Raw genomic sequence first — 19097 nt, 5'->3', positions numbered from 1 at the left:
GATAACGTTGCTGCTGAATAGCTGTTATGATGTCATCAGTCCCGGTAAGAAGAAATGGTGATGGCTTCTCAGTGAAAGAAAAGTCCCCCCCCCCCAAAAAAAAAAAAACAACCAGAAAATCATAGATCTCAGTTCCTAAAGCGTTGAAGTTCTTCAGCTCTTTTCCAAAAGTTCAAGGATTCCTTTAAACTATTTATATATATTTTTGTTTGCAAAATAAATCCTAACAACTTGCGGTTGCTTGCGATTTCTTTCTCTATTTCCCAAAAATAAGTAAAACGTATTTTCTATTGCTTATGCTCTGCTTGCTTTCTTTTTATTTATTTATTTTGTACAATATATTAGAAGATAAACTGTTAAATGTCTAGATTTAACTAAAAAGTATTTGTTGCAGTATGACATCAATTCATTGCTCTTACAATGCATTTCTTGAAGGGAACTGTTTGAAACGAAAACCAGCACTGTTTAGAACCACTAGCTTAATTTACTTTTAAACATTTTCCCTGGAGTGGAATAAGTTTGGACGATTTTAAAAGTAGCAGCAGATTATATGTATTGATGCCTTCAGAACTGTCTTCTATTTCCCTAGAGATAGTGCCCACGTTGCAGCCACTCTCCCCTGTTCTTACATGCTCGCTTTTATCCTCATTGCCTCGCAGGCCGATACGCATCCCGATTCCCCACCTCCCAGGCGGCTACTCCCTATTCTTGGTGTGCCTGGAGGAAAGGCGATGCATAAATCTTGAAATCCCTGAGGCTGTCTGCATCTATTTCCACTGTCAATCTTGCAAACCATTCCTGGTGATGAGAGAGCATTTCCACCATTGGTTTTATATAAACTTGGAGGGATATTTCTGATGTGCTACGAGTTGAGCATTTGGGATTCAGTGCTGACATGACAATGTTCCTGTGAAGCATAGAATCAAACCTAATGACAATGCGCAGGTGCCCTGGTCCTGCCAGGTCATCTTCTGCACTTTTATACAAACCAGGTAACATCTGCTACAGGGGCTCTTCTGGTTATCTCAACCTCTTAAACAAGTGTGGAACCATCCTACATTTTGATAATAGTAAAAAAAAAAATCATGTGGTCAATTTAGTAATGTAGTTGTAAAAAATAAAAGACAATCCTCAATCAATATTTTTTTTAGTTAGTTAATGTTTGTACTATGTTGACAGCCTTTTCCAGATTCACTGCCCTCTACAGCAAGCCTCTGTATACAATTGAAGGTTGCCCAGAAGTGAGTTCCTCTTTGGAATGCCCCTAGCCAGTATCAGTACCCAACTTTTAAAAATGTTGCCAGGAATCTGCAAGGGATTTTCCTGACAATAGTATATCCTCCTTTTACTTGAGTGCATTGCATGCTCTTATTGAGCCTGGCTTTGATGAACAATGAAACCAGATCAAGGAGCTTTATAACATAAAAAGTAAGACTTTATTTTTGTGCTGTTTCTTTTTGTTGAATGAGTGTTAACATATAGCTCTTAAGTTTGATAGCTATATAGTAGGCATCAGATTAATAGATCAAATGAATCAATTGAAAAGCACAGAATGTAAAAACAAATTTAAAAAAACAACAACAACTAAGCAGATGCCAGATGATTTTATTAGATAAGGACAGCTTTGGTCACAACCCAAGGGAAGCTATATTTTGCATAGCTCTTTGATTTTAGTAGGTACCAAGTATAGGAATTCAAAATGCTCCACATTCAGCACTACCTGAAGCAAAACAGTAAAACATGCGATTTTGCTGAATTGGCCTTGTTTTTTGTAACAGCCTAGTTAAATATCTGCAATAGAAGAACACTGAGAATATAAATGAGATAATCACTATTAATTTATTTAGATTTATCATTTATAGATTGACTTTAACTAAACAACAACAAATAAACAATAACTTAAAGTAAACGATTTACCAAAACAAAATAAAGAAATAACTTAAAAAGCAATTTACTGATTACATCGCCCAACTCTTACGTATATATTACACTGAATTGTGTGAATACCTGACTCGAATTCTATATCTGGAGGATTTTTAAGTTAGCGCGGTGCTAGAGTTGATAAATAACCTTGCTTATTGATACTGGTGAACATGGAGCTGAGAGTCCATCCTCGCTGTCACTCGTCTATCCTCTCCCAAGAGAGATGCAGCTCATTAGCACTTGAGTTTGCACTGACTCTTACATGTCACATGCAGACTGGGGTTTACTTTGCAAAGGCGTACACCGTCTGCCGTTTCAACTGGGAGTAAAATTAAGAGACATGTGGGATATTTGTGCAGTCGCTATGAGAAATAAAACTGTACGTTCCTGACAGCTTGTTACTATCCACCCCGCGGTCTCCCACTGTTGTTATTAAAACGACCTGCCGTCTGAAAGAGGGTCAATTCTTTTTCATACTGATTGCCATTCACGTATTTCTCTCGGCAGGGAGTCTGTACAACAGCTGGCAGACTGCATTCATTAGGTTGCACTGGCTTGAGTAGGAAGAGATTATTAATTCTGGTTATTGGTTTAAATTGACAGCACGTGAGTAATAGCGACTGTAGAAGTTCTAATGTATGAGACTGTATAGATGTATGTTTAACTGTGGTTTATAATCTGATGGGTGTGGAAACAATTACAGTTTATGTATTGTTTAACAAAGGTGGGCTTATTAGCAGGTTGCTTCATATCTTTGTTCCTTTATTGGTTTATCTAACAACTTTTTTTCTTAAAGCTACAGTGACCCACAATAGTGTTTGCATTTAATATTTCTTTATATTTAATATTTTATTGGATGTTCTCACTGTTATTTGAAATTACATAACAACTGGACATGTCACATCGCTGTGTGGTTTCTTAATAATCGAATAGGGAAGAAATCACATCTGTGTCCTTAATCACAACTCACACAACTTTTTAAAGTGGTCAAACCCCCATCCTATTAATCTTTAGGTTTAGCAAAGGTATTGTTTATCACTGTTGCAATATTGAGAGGTTGAGGCAGCAAAACAGGGACATGTCAGGATGGCATGGCGAATTTACAGGTATGCTAATTGTGAAATACCAGATTACTGCAATGTGGACTGCCAAGACTGACACAACATTCAAACACCCCTGCACCACACACTAACACATTGTTGGTAGGACAGGGTATGTACATGCAGGCTACTAATAACATTTCTATATGAAATGTGCTTCTAGAAAAGATAGATTTTTGCTATATATAGTTGCTTCCAACCGTGTAAATAAAGCCACATGAAATCATCTGCTGAAGCCATTTCCTGCTAAACATATTAGAGTCTAAGATTGTTTCATATTTCATGGTCCCCCAGGCTATGCTGAATGAATTTCTGAAAGGAAAAGATATATTGTTCCTCCACCAGCACCAGCAGACGATGAAGATGGAGGTCAATCAGATTGATTTACTGCGAGTAGTACAAAAGCATTTTATTATAATTTGTGTATGTTTGGAAAGGAGATCCAATTACATTGCCAGGGCTTCGGAGAACTTCTGCCAAGAAAACTAAACATAAACTTAAAGCAACAAAACCAGTAATTCTACTTCAGTGACACACTCAATTATTTTTGACCTGAAATGACAAGAAAATGTAGCTGGTAAATCAGAAGTGTGTGGGTGGTGGATACAGCAACACACATTCGCAAAGCACCAGGAATACCAACTAGAACACATTTATGGAAGAACAGTCTAGGAGATGTGTGAAGGAAGCAGTACAAAAATCAATTACATCATTCATTTTTAAACAGTTGTTTCTGAGGAGATTCAAGTGTCTGTCATCATCATGAGTCAGATAAACAGCCAGCTTCAGATGTCATTATATTTGTTTTCTCCCCAGAGAGCGAGCTCTGCCATTCACATAGAGAGAGAGCTCTGCCATTCACCCAGAGTGAGCTCTGCCATTCACATAGAGAGAGAGAGCTCTGCCATTCACATAGAGAGAGAGCTCTGCCATTCACCTAGAGAGAGAGAGCTCTGCCATTCACATAGAGAGAGAGCTCTGCTATTCACATAGAGAGAGAGCTCTGCCATTCACCCAGAGTGAGCTCTGCCATTCACATAGAGAGAGAGAGCTCTGCCATTCACATAGAGAGAGAGCTCTGCCATTCACCTAGAGAGAGAGAGCTCTGCCATTCACATAGAGAGAGAGCTCTGCTATTCACATAGAGAGCTCTGCTATTCACATAGAGAGATAGCTCTGTCATTCACCTAGAGAGAGAGCTCTGCTATTCACCTAGAGAGAGAGCTCTGCCATTCACATAGAGAGAGAGCTCTGCCATTCACCTAGAGAGAGCTCTGCCATTCACATAGAGAGAGAGCTCTGCTATTCACATAGAGAGAGAGCTCTGCTATTCACATAGAGAGAGAGCTCTGCCATTCACCTAGAGAGAGAGCTCTGCTATTCACATAGAGAGCTCTGCCATTCACCTAGAGAGAGAGCTCTGCCATTCACATAGAGAGAGAGCTCTGCTATTCACATAGAGAGAGAGCTCTGCTATTCACCCAGAGAGTGAGCTCTGCCATTCACATAGAGAGCTCTGCCATTCACATAGAGAGCGAGCTCTGCCATTCACCTAGAGAGAGAGAGCTCTGCCATTCACATAGAGAGCGAGCTCTGCCATTCACATAGAGAGAGAGCTCTGCCATTCACCTAAAGAGAGAGAGCTCTGCCATTCACATAGAGAGCGAGCTCTGCCATTCACCTAGAGAGAGAGAGAGCTCTGCTATTCACATAGAGAGCTCTGCCATTCACCTACAGAGAGAGCTCTGCCATTCACATAGAGAGAGAGCTCTGCCATTCACCTAGAGAGAGAGAGCTCTGCTATTCATATAGAGAGAGAGAGCTCTGCCATTCACCTAGAGAGACAGCTCTGCCATTCACATAGAGAGCTCTGTAGTGGAGAGGTAAGTACGGGTCTAATGCTGATGTCAGTAGTATTAACTCAGCAGCCACTAAGTGGATATCCCTTTTAAAAACGGGCAATTCGAATTCCGCCCACAGCAAAGCAACCTGCACCCTTCTCCTCTTTTCAACCATCAACCCTGAGCAGCAGATGCTGCCCAGCTAACCCTCTGCCAACAGTGATGCCCTAATTGCATGACTCTGTGCAACTGGGGAGCTGCTCTGGAATATCTGGTGAAATAACTTTTATTTACTCTTTGGTCATCACACACAATACAAAGTACAACACTATACTTAATTTCAACTGTTGCCTCATTGCCTTCCCGTAACAGTAGGGACAGGCATCGTACTGCACATCCACTTTTCTTGTCAATGTTGTGAATCTCTCTCTATGTGTGTGAATGTAAGCTACTGACTGTGACTGATAGGTTTCAAACAATTCTGATAGTATTCTTTCTTTTAGGGTAAACTTTATAAATTAGGCAGAGTTCTCAGAAAAGGTTATTTGCAGCTGTTTATTTACTTTCCTTGAATAACACCCATTTCACATGTGAAGTAAATGTGATTCTGCAGATCCAGCCCTGCATGCATTCAGTTAAAGCACAGAGAACTCCAAAGTGTTGCAGTGAGGCATGATAACTGGGTATTATTTCAGCACTGATTCAGAACTTATTTATGAGATGTTCAAAGCACGGTATGATTGAGATATTGTATTTATAACTAGTGAATATTCTTGATGCTGACACTTCCCTTTCTGAATGCGTTATCTGCAGCACTCCATGTACCTGTGATGTGTTCGTAAATACTGGGGGCAGCCAAAGTCATTCAGTTCTGCAGCAAACCAAAGTAAACATCTGTCATGGTAAATAGGCATTAAGGCTTATATGAAGACTAGGATCCAAAGTATGTGCAAATGGTGATAGCTGATTAGCAAGGACAATGTTCTACTGGCAGTGACAACATGTGTGTGGGTTACTGCTAAGCTTGTGCCCAAGAAAGAGGAAGTGTGCAGGAACAACAACAAAAAACACAATAAAAAAATACATGGCATGCATTATTTTATTTTTTTTTCCATGGCGCAGCAAACTAGTGTCTGAAGCTAATACTTCTCTAACCATACCATTGTCTTATCTCTTTTTAAAATGAAACATGTCCAAAATATAGGAGGACAGAAGTAAGAAGTCAACATCCCATCCTCTGCAATTGCAGAACACATAGATTAACCCATACTGAAATACCGTTAACATATTAAAACTGTTAACAGTATACTTTCTTTTTGTTTTTGTTTTGCACTTCAGAGCGAAACATACTAGATAAACAGTTGAACAAAAACAATACAAACGCTTTAAATACCCTGTGGTTTCAATAAAACATGACACCGCACACCCCTAAACACCAACGATACCCACACACAATTCTCCTCGTCTCACCTTCTCCAACATTAACTCACCCAATATTCCCCCCACACACACCCACACACCTGTGCACCGGCAGGGCTTCACCCAGCACAGACACAGAAAGTACTTTACTGCTGTGTGTTAATGTACAGTATGCATTGCACGTGTCCTTTATTGTTATAGTGTACTGGGGCCTTGGAACAGGATTGAACTGCCTTGGTTTGTCTGGTCTGGCCAGAAGATCAGGACACAAGGTACATAAAAAAAATCTAATGATGACAAGAGATGGGAGTATTGTGCACCTGGACTCATAGCTATAGATTTATAGAACCTTTCGGCCCCTCGGATAGCTCCCTGGGGACACCAAGGATACATGAAGTGAAAAGGTCAAGTGCCTTGTTTAGTGCATGAATCCAGTTAATTTATTAGGGCATTTCAACTGCATACAAAAACATATGGCAAGGACAGCTCGGCTGCCTGAGAAATGTTAACTGGTGTGTTCTTTCTTTGCCCCTTACAATATGATTGGCCGTGTTTTAGACAGGGTTTTTCAGATCTGTATGCATTTCAGAAAACAGAAACCTTTATAATGTGGATTTAAACCACAGTGATTAAATTGTTAAAAATGTTATACTCGCCTATCGCTGTCTCGACCTTTCTGCTCCCTCCTATCTCCAGACTATCATTTCTCCCTACACCCTCTCTCACCCCCTCCACTCCTCCACCACCGGCAGATTAGCTGTACCCCCCTCCGCTCCCCCGCTTCCAGAGCCCACTCCTTCTCCACCCTTGCCCCTCAGTGGTGGAATGACCTACCCATGGATATCAGGACTGCTCAGTCCCTGACCACCTTCTGGCGCCTCCCCAAGACACACCTATACAGACAGCATCTGTAAACCTCACAACTCTCGACTATACTGGACTACATAGCACCCAATTGTACCAGTACTTGCTTCAGCTTGTACTTGCACTGAAATGCTCAATACCTTGCTGAATTCTACTACTGCTCTTAATTATAACTACTTTTTTCTGGTACTAAATTTTACTTTCATAGGTATCTGTATTCACATTTTTTGCAATTGCTCTTATTTGAAACCGTTCTCATCCACTTATCATACTTACTACATGCTCTTAATGGAACCTACTCGTATTAGCAAATATTTTTAATATAAGTTAAGTTATAAGTTAACTGCTCTTAGTCGAATTCGCTCTTAAATGTAATTATTTACTGTATTCTTTGTTTTGCTCTTACTTGCTTTTACTCTTATTTTCTACTGATCTTATCTGTAATGTGATATTTTATAATGTGATGTGATGTTTTGTAATGTGATACTTTGTACTGTGATATTTTGTAACAATTGTAAGTCGCCCTGGATAAGGGCGTCTGCTGTGAAATAAATAATAATAATAGACAGCAGATAACTAAATGGCCATACGCAAACTAATTTATCTGCAGCTCAAGGCTTTAATGCAAAACAGTCACAGAGAGAAAAGACAGAGTATAAGAGCATTTCACACTTGAACAAGCTTAATATTTTAGCACAGTGTAGCTCGTTGTCAGGACATTCTCATTTGGAAAGAACCTTTTTTGACTACTTGCCACCGCTTGCCCTTGGACTTCACTAAAAATCAGATCATGTAGTCTGAATGAAATGAACCTTAACCCATGATGAAGAACAGGGACGTGACTGAATAATTTCATTCAAAAGTGAACAAGCCTATTTCCTAGGAACCCTTGTACCATAACGGGTGCATTCTGCAGTATTAGTGCCTGCCTGAATGCATTTAATTCAAAATGCAGTTGTATTGCCTGTCTACCAGGTAAGATAACCATTCTCACCACTACTGGATCTGCTCTGGCAACACCCCTAAATTGGAATCTGGTCAAAACTGGAGGGGATGCAATGACAACAGTGTACTGCAGCTTAAAATCGAGGGGGATGAGTGGCTTCACAGGAGTATATTCTGTTGATGCTATCAGACCATTATTGAATCTGCAGTCACATTGGAGGAAGTAGTAACAGAGCTCAGAGATCCAGAGTGATAAAAGGACTCTCATACAATCAAGGCTTTTTCTGCAGGCAGTCTGTCTCCTCAGCAGATTTGTGTGTAAAACCTGGAAACAAAAGACATTCTGCCATGTGACAAGTTGTATGTTGTTCCACTCTTACTCATAATCTGGCAAAATCTTCCAGTGTTGATTACTCAAAGAGAGTCTAGATCATGTGACGGGTCTAGTAGAGGGAATGTGGTCCTCTTTTAATATAGGTGATCATATTAAAGTGTAGAGGATAATGATAGAGCTGAACCATCTAAATCAAACACAAACCAAGCTACCTGGTAGGCATAATGATAGGTAAGAATAGCAACTCTGATTTGAAGTTTGTACTCATGAAGGTAAATGACATGTGAAAAAGAGTGGGATCTGCATCATTCACATGGCTATAGAGTGGCAGTGAACCAGTTCATTCTTTTTTGACAACACCCGTAATGAAACTTGACTGAGAGAATCATAGAATGTAGCTGTGCACCAAATCTAAAAAAGTGTGCTGCCTGCATAATGCAGAAACTTTAAAAGTCACATGACTATCATGTCCAAGGTCAAAGTCAAGGTTACTGACACATTTAGCATGCTATGTTTATATAACCCTTCAAATATGAAGTCATCATCGTAAAAGGTCTGAGATATGAGGCTTTCAGAGTGTGGCTGCCGCAGCTTTGTAAAAGCTATAGGGTTTGTTTCCTTGAACGATACATAGGATGGAACTTGAACAAAAGAATCATAAAGCTTTAAGCAAGTAATCCAGAAACCAAAAAGTCACATGACCCCAATCTAGTAGCTATACCTTCAGTACTGTCATGTTTTACCCAAATTGTTAACATGACGTGGAAAGCATGATGACTCCCTCTAAAATGGATATCATCAATTGAATAGACAACAGCAGATTTACACAAACAGAAACTCAGTTTGGGATGCTTCATTAACTTACATTCATTGAAGCGACATGCAGTACTATTACGTTATGGGTTCTTCATCATCAGTGTCCAAAATGTGAACTTAAAATACTGCTCAGAGGCACTCACCTCAAAAGTAGTCAAGACAGAGATTGAGCTCCATTCTCTGTCAGACGATATTTCCATCAGGAACCAGATACAAAACCAAGTGCATATAATCATATAAAAGGGAATAAAATAATGTGTGTGCATTAAATTTAATCGAGGTTTATATATAATCTACCTCTTTGTCTGATCCACACACTGAAATACAGTATTCTTATTTTCACTGCAAAATAATGTTATCTTTTATGTCGGATCTAGCCGTGGTGTTTGTGCTGCACGCACTATTATCCTGCAAATGGTGTGAGTCTCATCACTTTGCATCCAGCTAATGCTGGCATGCTGCTGACTCACTGAGCACAGGAGCTCTGAATGCCTCTCATGCCTTCATCTGTAATGCTTTTATTACTGATTTAGCAAAGCCTTCCAAGATTAATGGAGCCATTAAACTTGAAAAAGTGCAACTGCTTGATAGGAAACCATGCTTTTTAAAGATATACACTAGCTGAGAGCTTGTTGATCTGCATGTAAATTATTGCTATTATAGTAGTATGCAGACAATTACAAACAGCCAAGAAAGAAATGAAACAGCCAGAAAAAAATGCTTAAAAATTGAATAGTTCATATGCTATGTGGGATTTCTTTTCAGTCCTGGTGTCTTCTCTGCTGGTGTGTGCAATCTGTCAATAGAAATTGTTTTTGTAAGTGTCAGTGCAGCTCTAAGGGAAGGTTTCTCTCATTAGTGAATGTACAGCATCATTTGCAATCAAGGGGGTGTACATTATTGTAGGTGAGGTAAACAAGGCCCAGTATTTGTACAATGGTTATGACAGCCTGAGGTGAAGAGCACCATAGCAACCAGAGGGTTCTAACACATCTTTACAGAGGGAGGACCAATAGACAATGAGTGATAACCATATCCCCAGCCTCATCCACTGTGCAATCATACTGCCGCCAGTAGCCGTTTTAGGCACGAGTCCATCAAAGGAACTGTGCAACTCTTTAAATTCAGAACTCCGCTGCTTGCATTTTAACTGGCACTAAACTGGGTGCCCATATTACACCGGGTCTTGCTTCTTTGCACTGGTTGCTGGTTGAGAGCAGGATTGATTTTAAAATACTGTAGTTAACCTACAAGGCTCTGAGCGGTTTAGCTCCATGTTACATGTTGAATTGCTTACATGTTACACACCAGTACATAATCTACGTTCTTCATCCTCAGGTTTATTGGCAATATCCAAAACTAAGCTTCGCTCCATGGGCGATGGGGCGTTTTGCTGCTATGCGCCCAAACTTTGAAACGACCTTCCTCAATCTATCAGGGATGCCAAGACCGTTGATGCTTTTAAAAAACAGTTAAAGACACACTTTTACGTTCAGGCATTTTTATCATGATTTGGTTTTTGATTTGTGTCATTTCTTTTTATATTACATATACTCTTAATATGCTGAATGTATAGATGGTTCTCTGTGTTTTTATTGTGTTTGTACAGCACTTTGACATGCGTGCATTTGGGCGCTTTATAAAATAAAGATTATTATTATTATTATTATTATTATTATTATTATTATTATTATTATTATTATTATTATTAAATGAGGTGGAGGAAGGGATGATCTGAAGGCTTGGTCAAGCCAGCCGGACTGGCGCATGAAACTCCTTAACAAACACAAGTGCAACCAAAATGGCCTTGATTTCCTAACACTTTGATAAATATAATGCAATACAAACATAAACATGAACACATATTTCACATTTCCATTTCTAAAGCTAGAGGGATCTGAGAATTGCTTGACTCGTTCATCTTTCTAACAGTTTTTGATGAATAAAGCAATCTGATTTACTATGCTGCGCAGTCCATGGCTTCCTTTGACATGAGGCTCAGATCATTACATTGTGGTCCACGGATGCCTTTTGTTCTGTCTGGGTAGTCATTTTCAAGGCGGGAGGAGGGAGGTAATGGGTTGTAACACGTGATGCTGTGAGTTGCGCTTCATAAATATGCAGAAGCATTAGATTATCACAGAGAAAGATAGGAGGGAGCGGCAGCGCCCGGATTTCAGAGGTGCCTGGCAACAGTCACATCACTAACTTCACATCACAAAGGCAAGAACACTGTACTAGAACCAGAGAAAGAGCGTGGACTAAATTCAACACAAAAGGTTTACTCAGAACAGTTTACATCAACGACTGGACTTCAGCAAGACGATCGTCCAACTGCAAGAATTCATCCACTAACAAACTATACGAAGGTAACGGAAAATGGTACAATGTTTTTTAATCTGGCTGGTGTTAAGTAAAGGTGCAGAATGCATTTTTAATATGTATCTATAAAATAAATAAATTGATGAGTTATACATTCCATAACTATACATGTAATTTATGACAGACCACTTTATAATCGAATGCATGATTGTACACCCTAATGGTACAATGTGAAGCCTTATGATGGTGCGTACATCCATCAATCATTTATACAAGTTCGTTACAGTGCAGAGTACAGTTTAACGTGCAGAGTACAGTTTAACTTTTTTTTTATATTCCTTTAAAGTCATAACTGTTGATTTTATGAATGTCGTTCAAAGCAATTGCCGTTGCCATATAGTCTAACTGAGCAACGTTTTTCAATTAAAGTATTAGGAAAACAAATCGTGAAATAAACTGCCCAAAATGACTGTCAAAAGTCGATGTGTGTACCGTGCTATGAATTCATGATTGGTGTATGACAGATCCCTCTTACTGCGATGTGGAAACCTACTGAATAATGTTCTCAGTTATTTTAACACATCGTCTTTATGTCTCCACACACATAAAATAGCCTACCATTTAACCACGGTGTACATAACGTTCTAATAAAAATAATGGTTAAATAAAAACGACAAACAGTATTGTGCTGAGCAGGTATGAACCCTAAGTGTAACAGACCATTCGAAAACAGTTGATCATGCCCAGTAAAGTAGCGTTATATTACCATGCGTTTTTAAAAAAAAAAAAACATTTTTATGCTAAATCCTTTTCATACACAGGTTTTTAATTTGCAATGCTTTTAATTAGCATTTGTTTTATCATATTTTTTAAAAAAATATTCTTTAACTTAAACTACCTCGTCAATCGAAAGTAGAACCAGATTATTGCCTTCTGAAATCGAATGGCAGTATTTTTTCACTCAAATTACATTTTTACTCCTTGCTGAGCCTTTAATGGCGTGTGTATCATTTTGTGTAAAAATTAATCATAAACTCCAGTCTCTAGCCTTGTGCTGTTAAAAAGCAGATTGGAGACAATGGCTTCTATTTGTATTCATTCATTTATTTTCACTGAAAACCATGGCGTTGAAATAAAACGTTATAAACGACTGCTACATGACTTTTACATTGCATTGAACAGGTAATTTGATTCTGCAGTGTGTTTTGGCATGCATTATTTTTTTCGCTCACGGCTTTCTTTATCAACACGCTCACCTTAAGTGTTCAGTGTTTCATTAATGCATTTCTTTAAATGAGAAAGCGAAGCTGCGTTTGTACAGTCTACAACGCCTCAGCCGAGTTTGTATAGTTTACAACAACTCCGCAGCCACAGGTACCACGCGTCGTGATGTGATTTATACTGTACCTTTGAATTGAGATCATTAAAATAAAATAAAACTTTTTGAAACAACCGACACCGACAGCACAAAAAGATTTCTAATGGTGTGGTTTCTCATCGTGAAGAGAAATCGAAATATGGACACAGAACACTGTTAACGGCAATGCCCTTAATGGGACGAAGCTGATGGATTTCGTATGACAGCGTAGGCTAGGGTGTAGGAATTCCTAGGTAATCTGAACGCGTATAGTGACTACACGAGGGGCGTGAAGAAATACGAGGTGTGATATTCTCAATGTCACACCGCCATTACATTACATTGACCTCTAATGAAAATGGGTTTAAAAGCAATACATTATCTCAAGTAATCAATAAACACCACTATCTATGTAGTAGGTTTACATATGAAAAACAGTAAGAGCGGGTGGTTATTTCTAAAATATATGTAAAGAATATCGTACAAGCGAAATAAACCCTGTTCTTTTTTTATATAACTATACTCAACAACTTGTATACCTGAAAACGTGTTCATTGGAACTTTGTAAACAGTGGCCTCTAATGGTCTGTTTAAATATTACAGCTGCTGTAGTAAATGGAACAAAGGAAGCTACAGGACTCGTGTTATATCGGTACTTTTTGGTTTATATACATATATAAAAACAATAAACTCCATGAAATATATTTAATAAAAATATATAGTCTTGTTTTATCTCAAGATGGTAAGAACTGAAAAGTTGATTGTAGAATTGATATGTATTAGCAGCCTAATATAACTTCACTTTATTAATATATGACAATGGAAGCAATGATGTTTTCTGAATAGTATTTCTGTGTATGTTGACATGTTTTATAAAGGCATGCTGAACTCTATACTCCACCATTGTCTTTCTTATACCAAGTAAATTGTATTATTATTCATTATAATTTTCTACTACCTTCTCAAGCACAATAATATCTCTTTATGCTTCAGTGTTAGAACTTATTTCACCCGTGCTTTTTTATTATTGTTTTTTCATTTTATTATAATTTAAGTCTAGTAAAGAGCTGTTGTTTACATTGATTAAATAAAAGGCTCCAGGGCATTTTTATAGAACCACAAATTTGGCAACTTGTGCACGCCAGCCCAGATCCAAACCATGTAGCTAGGCTTGTGCACACCAGCCGAGATCCGAACCATGTAGCCAGGCTTGTGCACACCAGCCGAGATCTGAACCATGGAGCCAGGCTTGTGCACGCCAGCCCAGATCTGAACCATGTAGCCAGGCTTGTGCACGCCAGCCCAGATCTGAACCATGTAGCCAGGCTTGTGCACGCCTGCCCAGATCTGAACCATGTAGCCAGGCTTGTGCACGCCAGCCCAGATCCGAACCATGGAGCCAGGCTTGTTTGGAAGGACAATTACAGACTTTATGCATGTCCTTGTCATTTACACACTAGGGGTCAGTCTTGTACAGACTCCCTATCTTTTACCCTGAACCTCAGCCCCTCATCCCCATCCCCATCCTCATCCCTCTCTCCTCTGTTCTCCCACCCCGACATGAAAGAAGTGTTCACATCATAAATTTGACATTATAAAGATCTTGCAATGATTTACACGCAGCTTGAACAGCCCAGTCATTATTTTATTTTTATCTTTTTCTATAGGCTTCCTTAAGCCCTCCCAAGTGCTTTCCCACTGCTTTCCTACTACACATCTAAGACAGGAGCCATGAAGTCAGTCCTGGATGGTATAGCGGATACCACGTTTCGGACAATAACGACAGGACTGGAATACCTTGGTTCCAATGACGTCCATTATGATGACTCCAGTGTTGATGTGGACTTCACCGAGGGGGGCCACTCTTCACAAAAACTGCCTTTCTCTGCATTCAAAAGCGGCTCATTACATGGGAAGGCATCAGTAGAAGAGTATCTCTTTTTAAAAGGCATTCCGTTCTACCCCACAAACATTACCGATCTGTACACAAACAGAACTACCCCCAGCTACAGGGACGAGGAAGGCACTATACAATGTGGGGAGAACTTTGTGGACATGGAGTGTTTTATGATCCTGACTCCCAGTCAGCAGTTGGCGGTCGCTGTCCTGGCACTGATCCTGGGGACGTTCACAGTTCTTGAGAACTTAGTGGTGCTGTGTGTGATCCTGCACTCTCGCAGCCTCAGAAACAGACCATCTTACCACTTCATAGGAAGCCTGGCAGTGGCTGACCTGCTGGGCAGTGTCATATTCGTTTACAGTTTTGTTGACTTCCATGTTTTCCATCGTAAGGACAGCCCCAATGTGTTCCTGTTCAAGCTGGGAGGAGTTACCGCCTCCTTCACAGCCTCGGTGGGGAGCCTCTTCCTCACTGCTATTGACAGGTACATCTCCATACACAAGCCAATGGCTTACAAACGCATTGTGACCAAGACAAAGGCAGTCATTGCCTTTTGCATGATGTGGATCATCTCAATCATCATAGCGGTCCTCCCTCTGCTGGGTTGGAACTGCAAGAAACTGAACTCTGTTTGCTCGGACATCTTCCCGCTGATCGATGAGAATTACTTGATGTTCTGGATCGGAGTCACCAGTGTTTTACTGATGTTCATCATTTATGCTTACGTGTACATTCTGTGGAAGGCGCATTCCCATGCAGTTCGGATGGTGAGCCGCGGGACTCAGAAAAGCGTGATTGTGCATTCCTCGGATGGCACCACAGTGCTGCTTACGAGGCCAGATCAAACACGAATGGACATCAGGTTAGCAAAGACGCTGGTCCTCATTCTAGTGGTTCTCATCATCTGCTGGGGCCCAGTCTTGGGTATCATGGTGTATGATCTCTTCTGGAAGATGAATGACTTTACCAAGACCATATTTGCCTTCTGCAGCATGCTATGTCTGATGAACTCAACGGTTAACCCCATCATCTATGCCCTTAGAAGCAAAGATCTTAGGCACGCTTTCCAGACCACGTTCCAGTTCTGTAAAGGGACGACCCAGCCCCTTGATAATAGTGTGGAGTCCGATTGCCAGAACAAGCACGCAAACAATACTGGCAGTGCCAACAAAGCTGCAGAGAACTGCGTCAGGAGCACTGTGAAAATTGCCAAAGTGACCATGTCTGTCTCTACAGAGACATCTGCTGAAGCTGTCTGAACTGCCTTGTCGGGATGTTAATGGACTAAGCTCTGACATGTCCCATACAGCACTTACTGTTAAATGTTTCACACAAGTAAAACCCTCATAACCTACAGATTGCATATGGACTGTTATGTGAGCCAGTGCAGTGTGAAAACACAACAATGCTTCTACCTGTTGTTCAGCTAAAGCTTAATTGTATGACTTTGTGACTGTCGTTTATAACAAAAAGGATCAAACATGTAAATAAAGGGTTAAAGATGGGCTCAATCCCTAACGTCATTAAATTGGATAAAACAAAGTTATACTTTAATTTGATCCTATTTGCCAGCATGTATCAACTTAAATAACAACATATGGTGACTGAATTCAGGTCTGAAGAATGTATATCTTTAACTTTGTAACTGTGGGACAAAGGGGCTATAGTGGTCTTTACATAGATTATATAGCAAACATGTTGCTATGTATATTTCAATTAAATATTTTTTGTAAATACTCAACTTACAGCAATGCTTACAGGATACAGAATATAAAACCAGTTTTACTTGGGTTGTTGTCATGTAATTTTACTCAGTCTTGCTTTATAAAAATTGGATGTCATTGTTCTTTAATGCCTTGGTTGTGAATACAGCATTAACATGACATAGCCTGACAGTTTACGTGTTAACCCTATGCTGCATTGCATGCAGTAGAGTGGATATTGAATATTATTGGTACGTGTATTTACATTAAGATGTGCTTGAATTATTTTCATGTTCATCATCAAATGATGTTTTACTTTCAGTGTATGTGTACTTGTGTCCAGTGGTCGGATGGTCCAGTTGGATTCTAGTTTGATGTTTTGCTGGCTTTGTTTCACACCATGCGGCATAGGCGTAGTTTTGTACTGACAGGTACTTATCACACACAAAACTGCAGTGCTGAAATCAGAAACCATTCTATTACACAAAACTGCAGTGCTGAAATCAGAAACCATTCTATTACACAAAACTGCAGTGCTGAAATCAGAAACCATTCTATTACACAAAACTGCAGTGCTGAAATCAGAAACCATTCTATTACACAAAACTGCAGTGCTGAAATCAGAAACCATTCTATTACACAAAACTGCAGTGCTGAAATCAGAAACCATTCTATTACACAAAACGCAGCCCTTCTTGGTGGGCTTGCCCTGTTTTGTAAGACTTCCAGGTAGTTGAGTGCATGTGTTCTATCCATCTCAGCTTGCTATCAAGACAGCCCTTCCTTCTAAACTCAAATGATCTTTTCAGGCAACTTTCTTTCAATGCTGACAAAGAAAGTACAGTATCTCTCTAACATTATTTGAGGGATGAGTAAAAAAAAAAAAAAGATAGAAAATCTGTTGTGTTTTGCAGAGTTAACATATTGAAGTCTTTTGGCAGGGCCAGATCAAAAGCTACTTCCTTTGTCACATAGAAGCATTATGCCTCAGAGTTTCGAAGAGACACAAAGTATCACATTCTAGGGACTTTGAGAACACTCTTCAAAGGTGGGATTTAATAATGTCAGATCTTCTACACAGCCCTAATGTATATCTGATGGATGCCATACTCTGGAGAAATTACTTGGCACATTACAACACGCAGACATAATGCAAACCCGAGTAACACTTCTGTAGTAAAATCATGTGTGAAAACAGAATGAGGAGTTTCTTTAGTTTTACACACCTTTTATAATTAGGTGTTTAAGGTTATGCTTGAATTATTTTTGCACATTTATTAAAAGTGTTGGCCTTCCCCCAATCCATCTCTGCAGTATTATGTAAATCACCGTGAAAAACTGTTTTAGAAAATTTACATCACAAATGAATAGTATTAAACAGGCATGTCAGGAGGCTAATGAGCAGTTAAGAGTGTACCTACAGAGATGATGAATCTGGGTAAAATCCCCTGAATTGGACCAACCCAGACTATTATCACTAGATTAGTTTTAATAGCTCATAGTGAATACACCATGCTAGTGTGCTGGTCACACCAATGTACTATACTCTAAAAAACACATTTATTAATGTTTAAGCTTAAAGTTAATTTCAGTGTTTTGTTCTTTGGCTGTACAGTATTTTCAGTGAAAATTACCAGGTTAACATGCATACCGTTTGGTCATTCAATATTTTATTATTGTGTTGCGGTAATGTACAGTAAAGTATTTAATAACAAAAAAAAAAAGTTTCATTTGATTAAAAATGTATTTTATTTACTCTTTTTAAGGCACAAATGTTTTAGGGTAAAGGGAAAGTGAGAAAACAAAATACAGTATTAATGCATTATAGGATGCTTGGGTGTCTGGGCCTTGGAATAGTCAAGGTTCATACACTGCATTACTAGTGCTTGAAACTTCAGTTTGAACTGTATATATTTAATGGTTCGTTCAATGGACATTTTAGATGACCTGAATAACTAGGTTTGAACTTCTTGGTCTGTGTTCAGTTCAGTGTGACTCACAATTGTATTGGTCTGCTTTTCAACCACTTTTTCTACGCTCCTGTTATGTCTTAAGTCTTCAGCTAGGATTCAGTTGTGAAGTGGCTTCTGTATTAATGCTGCATGTAAAGAATTAGTCAGAAACAAATTATGTTCCAGGCCATTGGCCAGAGGTGTTTGACATATATAAAATGTAGTCTGTAACTCTACCTGTTAATAAAGTCGCTCCTGTTAAACATCTGAGAGCCTCTTGTTTGTTTGTGTAAAACATAGCTCTGTTCTTCAATTAAAGATGTTCAAAATAAACTGAAATCAGTCTACCAAAAAAAAAATGGTTTGGTTCCAGATTCATATCTTGCCTGTGATGTAGTCCGGAAGTCCTAAAGCTGAAGGAATTCTTAAAGAATTATTATACAAATTAATGTTTTATTTGTATACTTAGTCATGTGACTTGCCTATTAAGCGAGTTCTGGCTTGACTGCACCACTGCTGCCTGTAGAACACAGAACCAGAACCACTGTGCCCTACAGTCAGCACTCACATATCTGACCCTATAAAATTTTGACTTCAGTGACGGTTAAACGCGTGGGACAC

The 19097-nt window shown here is 39.2% G+C and overlaps 1 protein-coding gene across 1 annotated transcript; it reads left to right on the top strand.

The window, feature by feature from the left end:
• Nucleotides 1-11308: 11308 nt before the first annotated feature.
• LOC117402518 (cannabinoid receptor type 1A) lies at nucleotides 11309-18743 on the top strand. The gene is made up of 2 exons (XM_034003740.3): nucleotides 11309-11611; nucleotides 14589-18743. Exon 2 carries the CDS (start codon nucleotides 14653-14655, stop codon nucleotides 16078-16080), a length of 1428 nt encoding a protein of 475 aa, XP_033859631.1. The 5' UTR covers nucleotides 11309-11611; nucleotides 14589-14652; the 3' UTR covers nucleotides 16081-18743.
• Nucleotides 18744-19097: the final 354 nt, after the last annotated feature.

Source organism: Acipenser ruthenus, chromosome 5, assembly GCF_902713425.1.
Source record: "Acipenser ruthenus chromosome 5, fAciRut3.2 maternal haplotype, whole genome shotgun sequence".
In the NCBI taxonomy this organism is placed as follows: Eukaryota; Metazoa; Chordata; class Actinopteri; order Acipenseriformes; family Acipenseridae; genus Acipenser; species Acipenser ruthenus.
The sequence above is the reverse complement of the archived record's forward strand: the minus strand, read 5'-3'. Positions and strand labels throughout refer to the sequence as shown.

What these genes read in the sequence shown, in the direction of transcription:
- LOC117402518 (XM_034003740.3), top strand. Translation starts at nt 14,653, where the DNA reads ATGAAGTCAGTCCTGGATGGTATAGCGGATACCACGTTTCGGACAATA.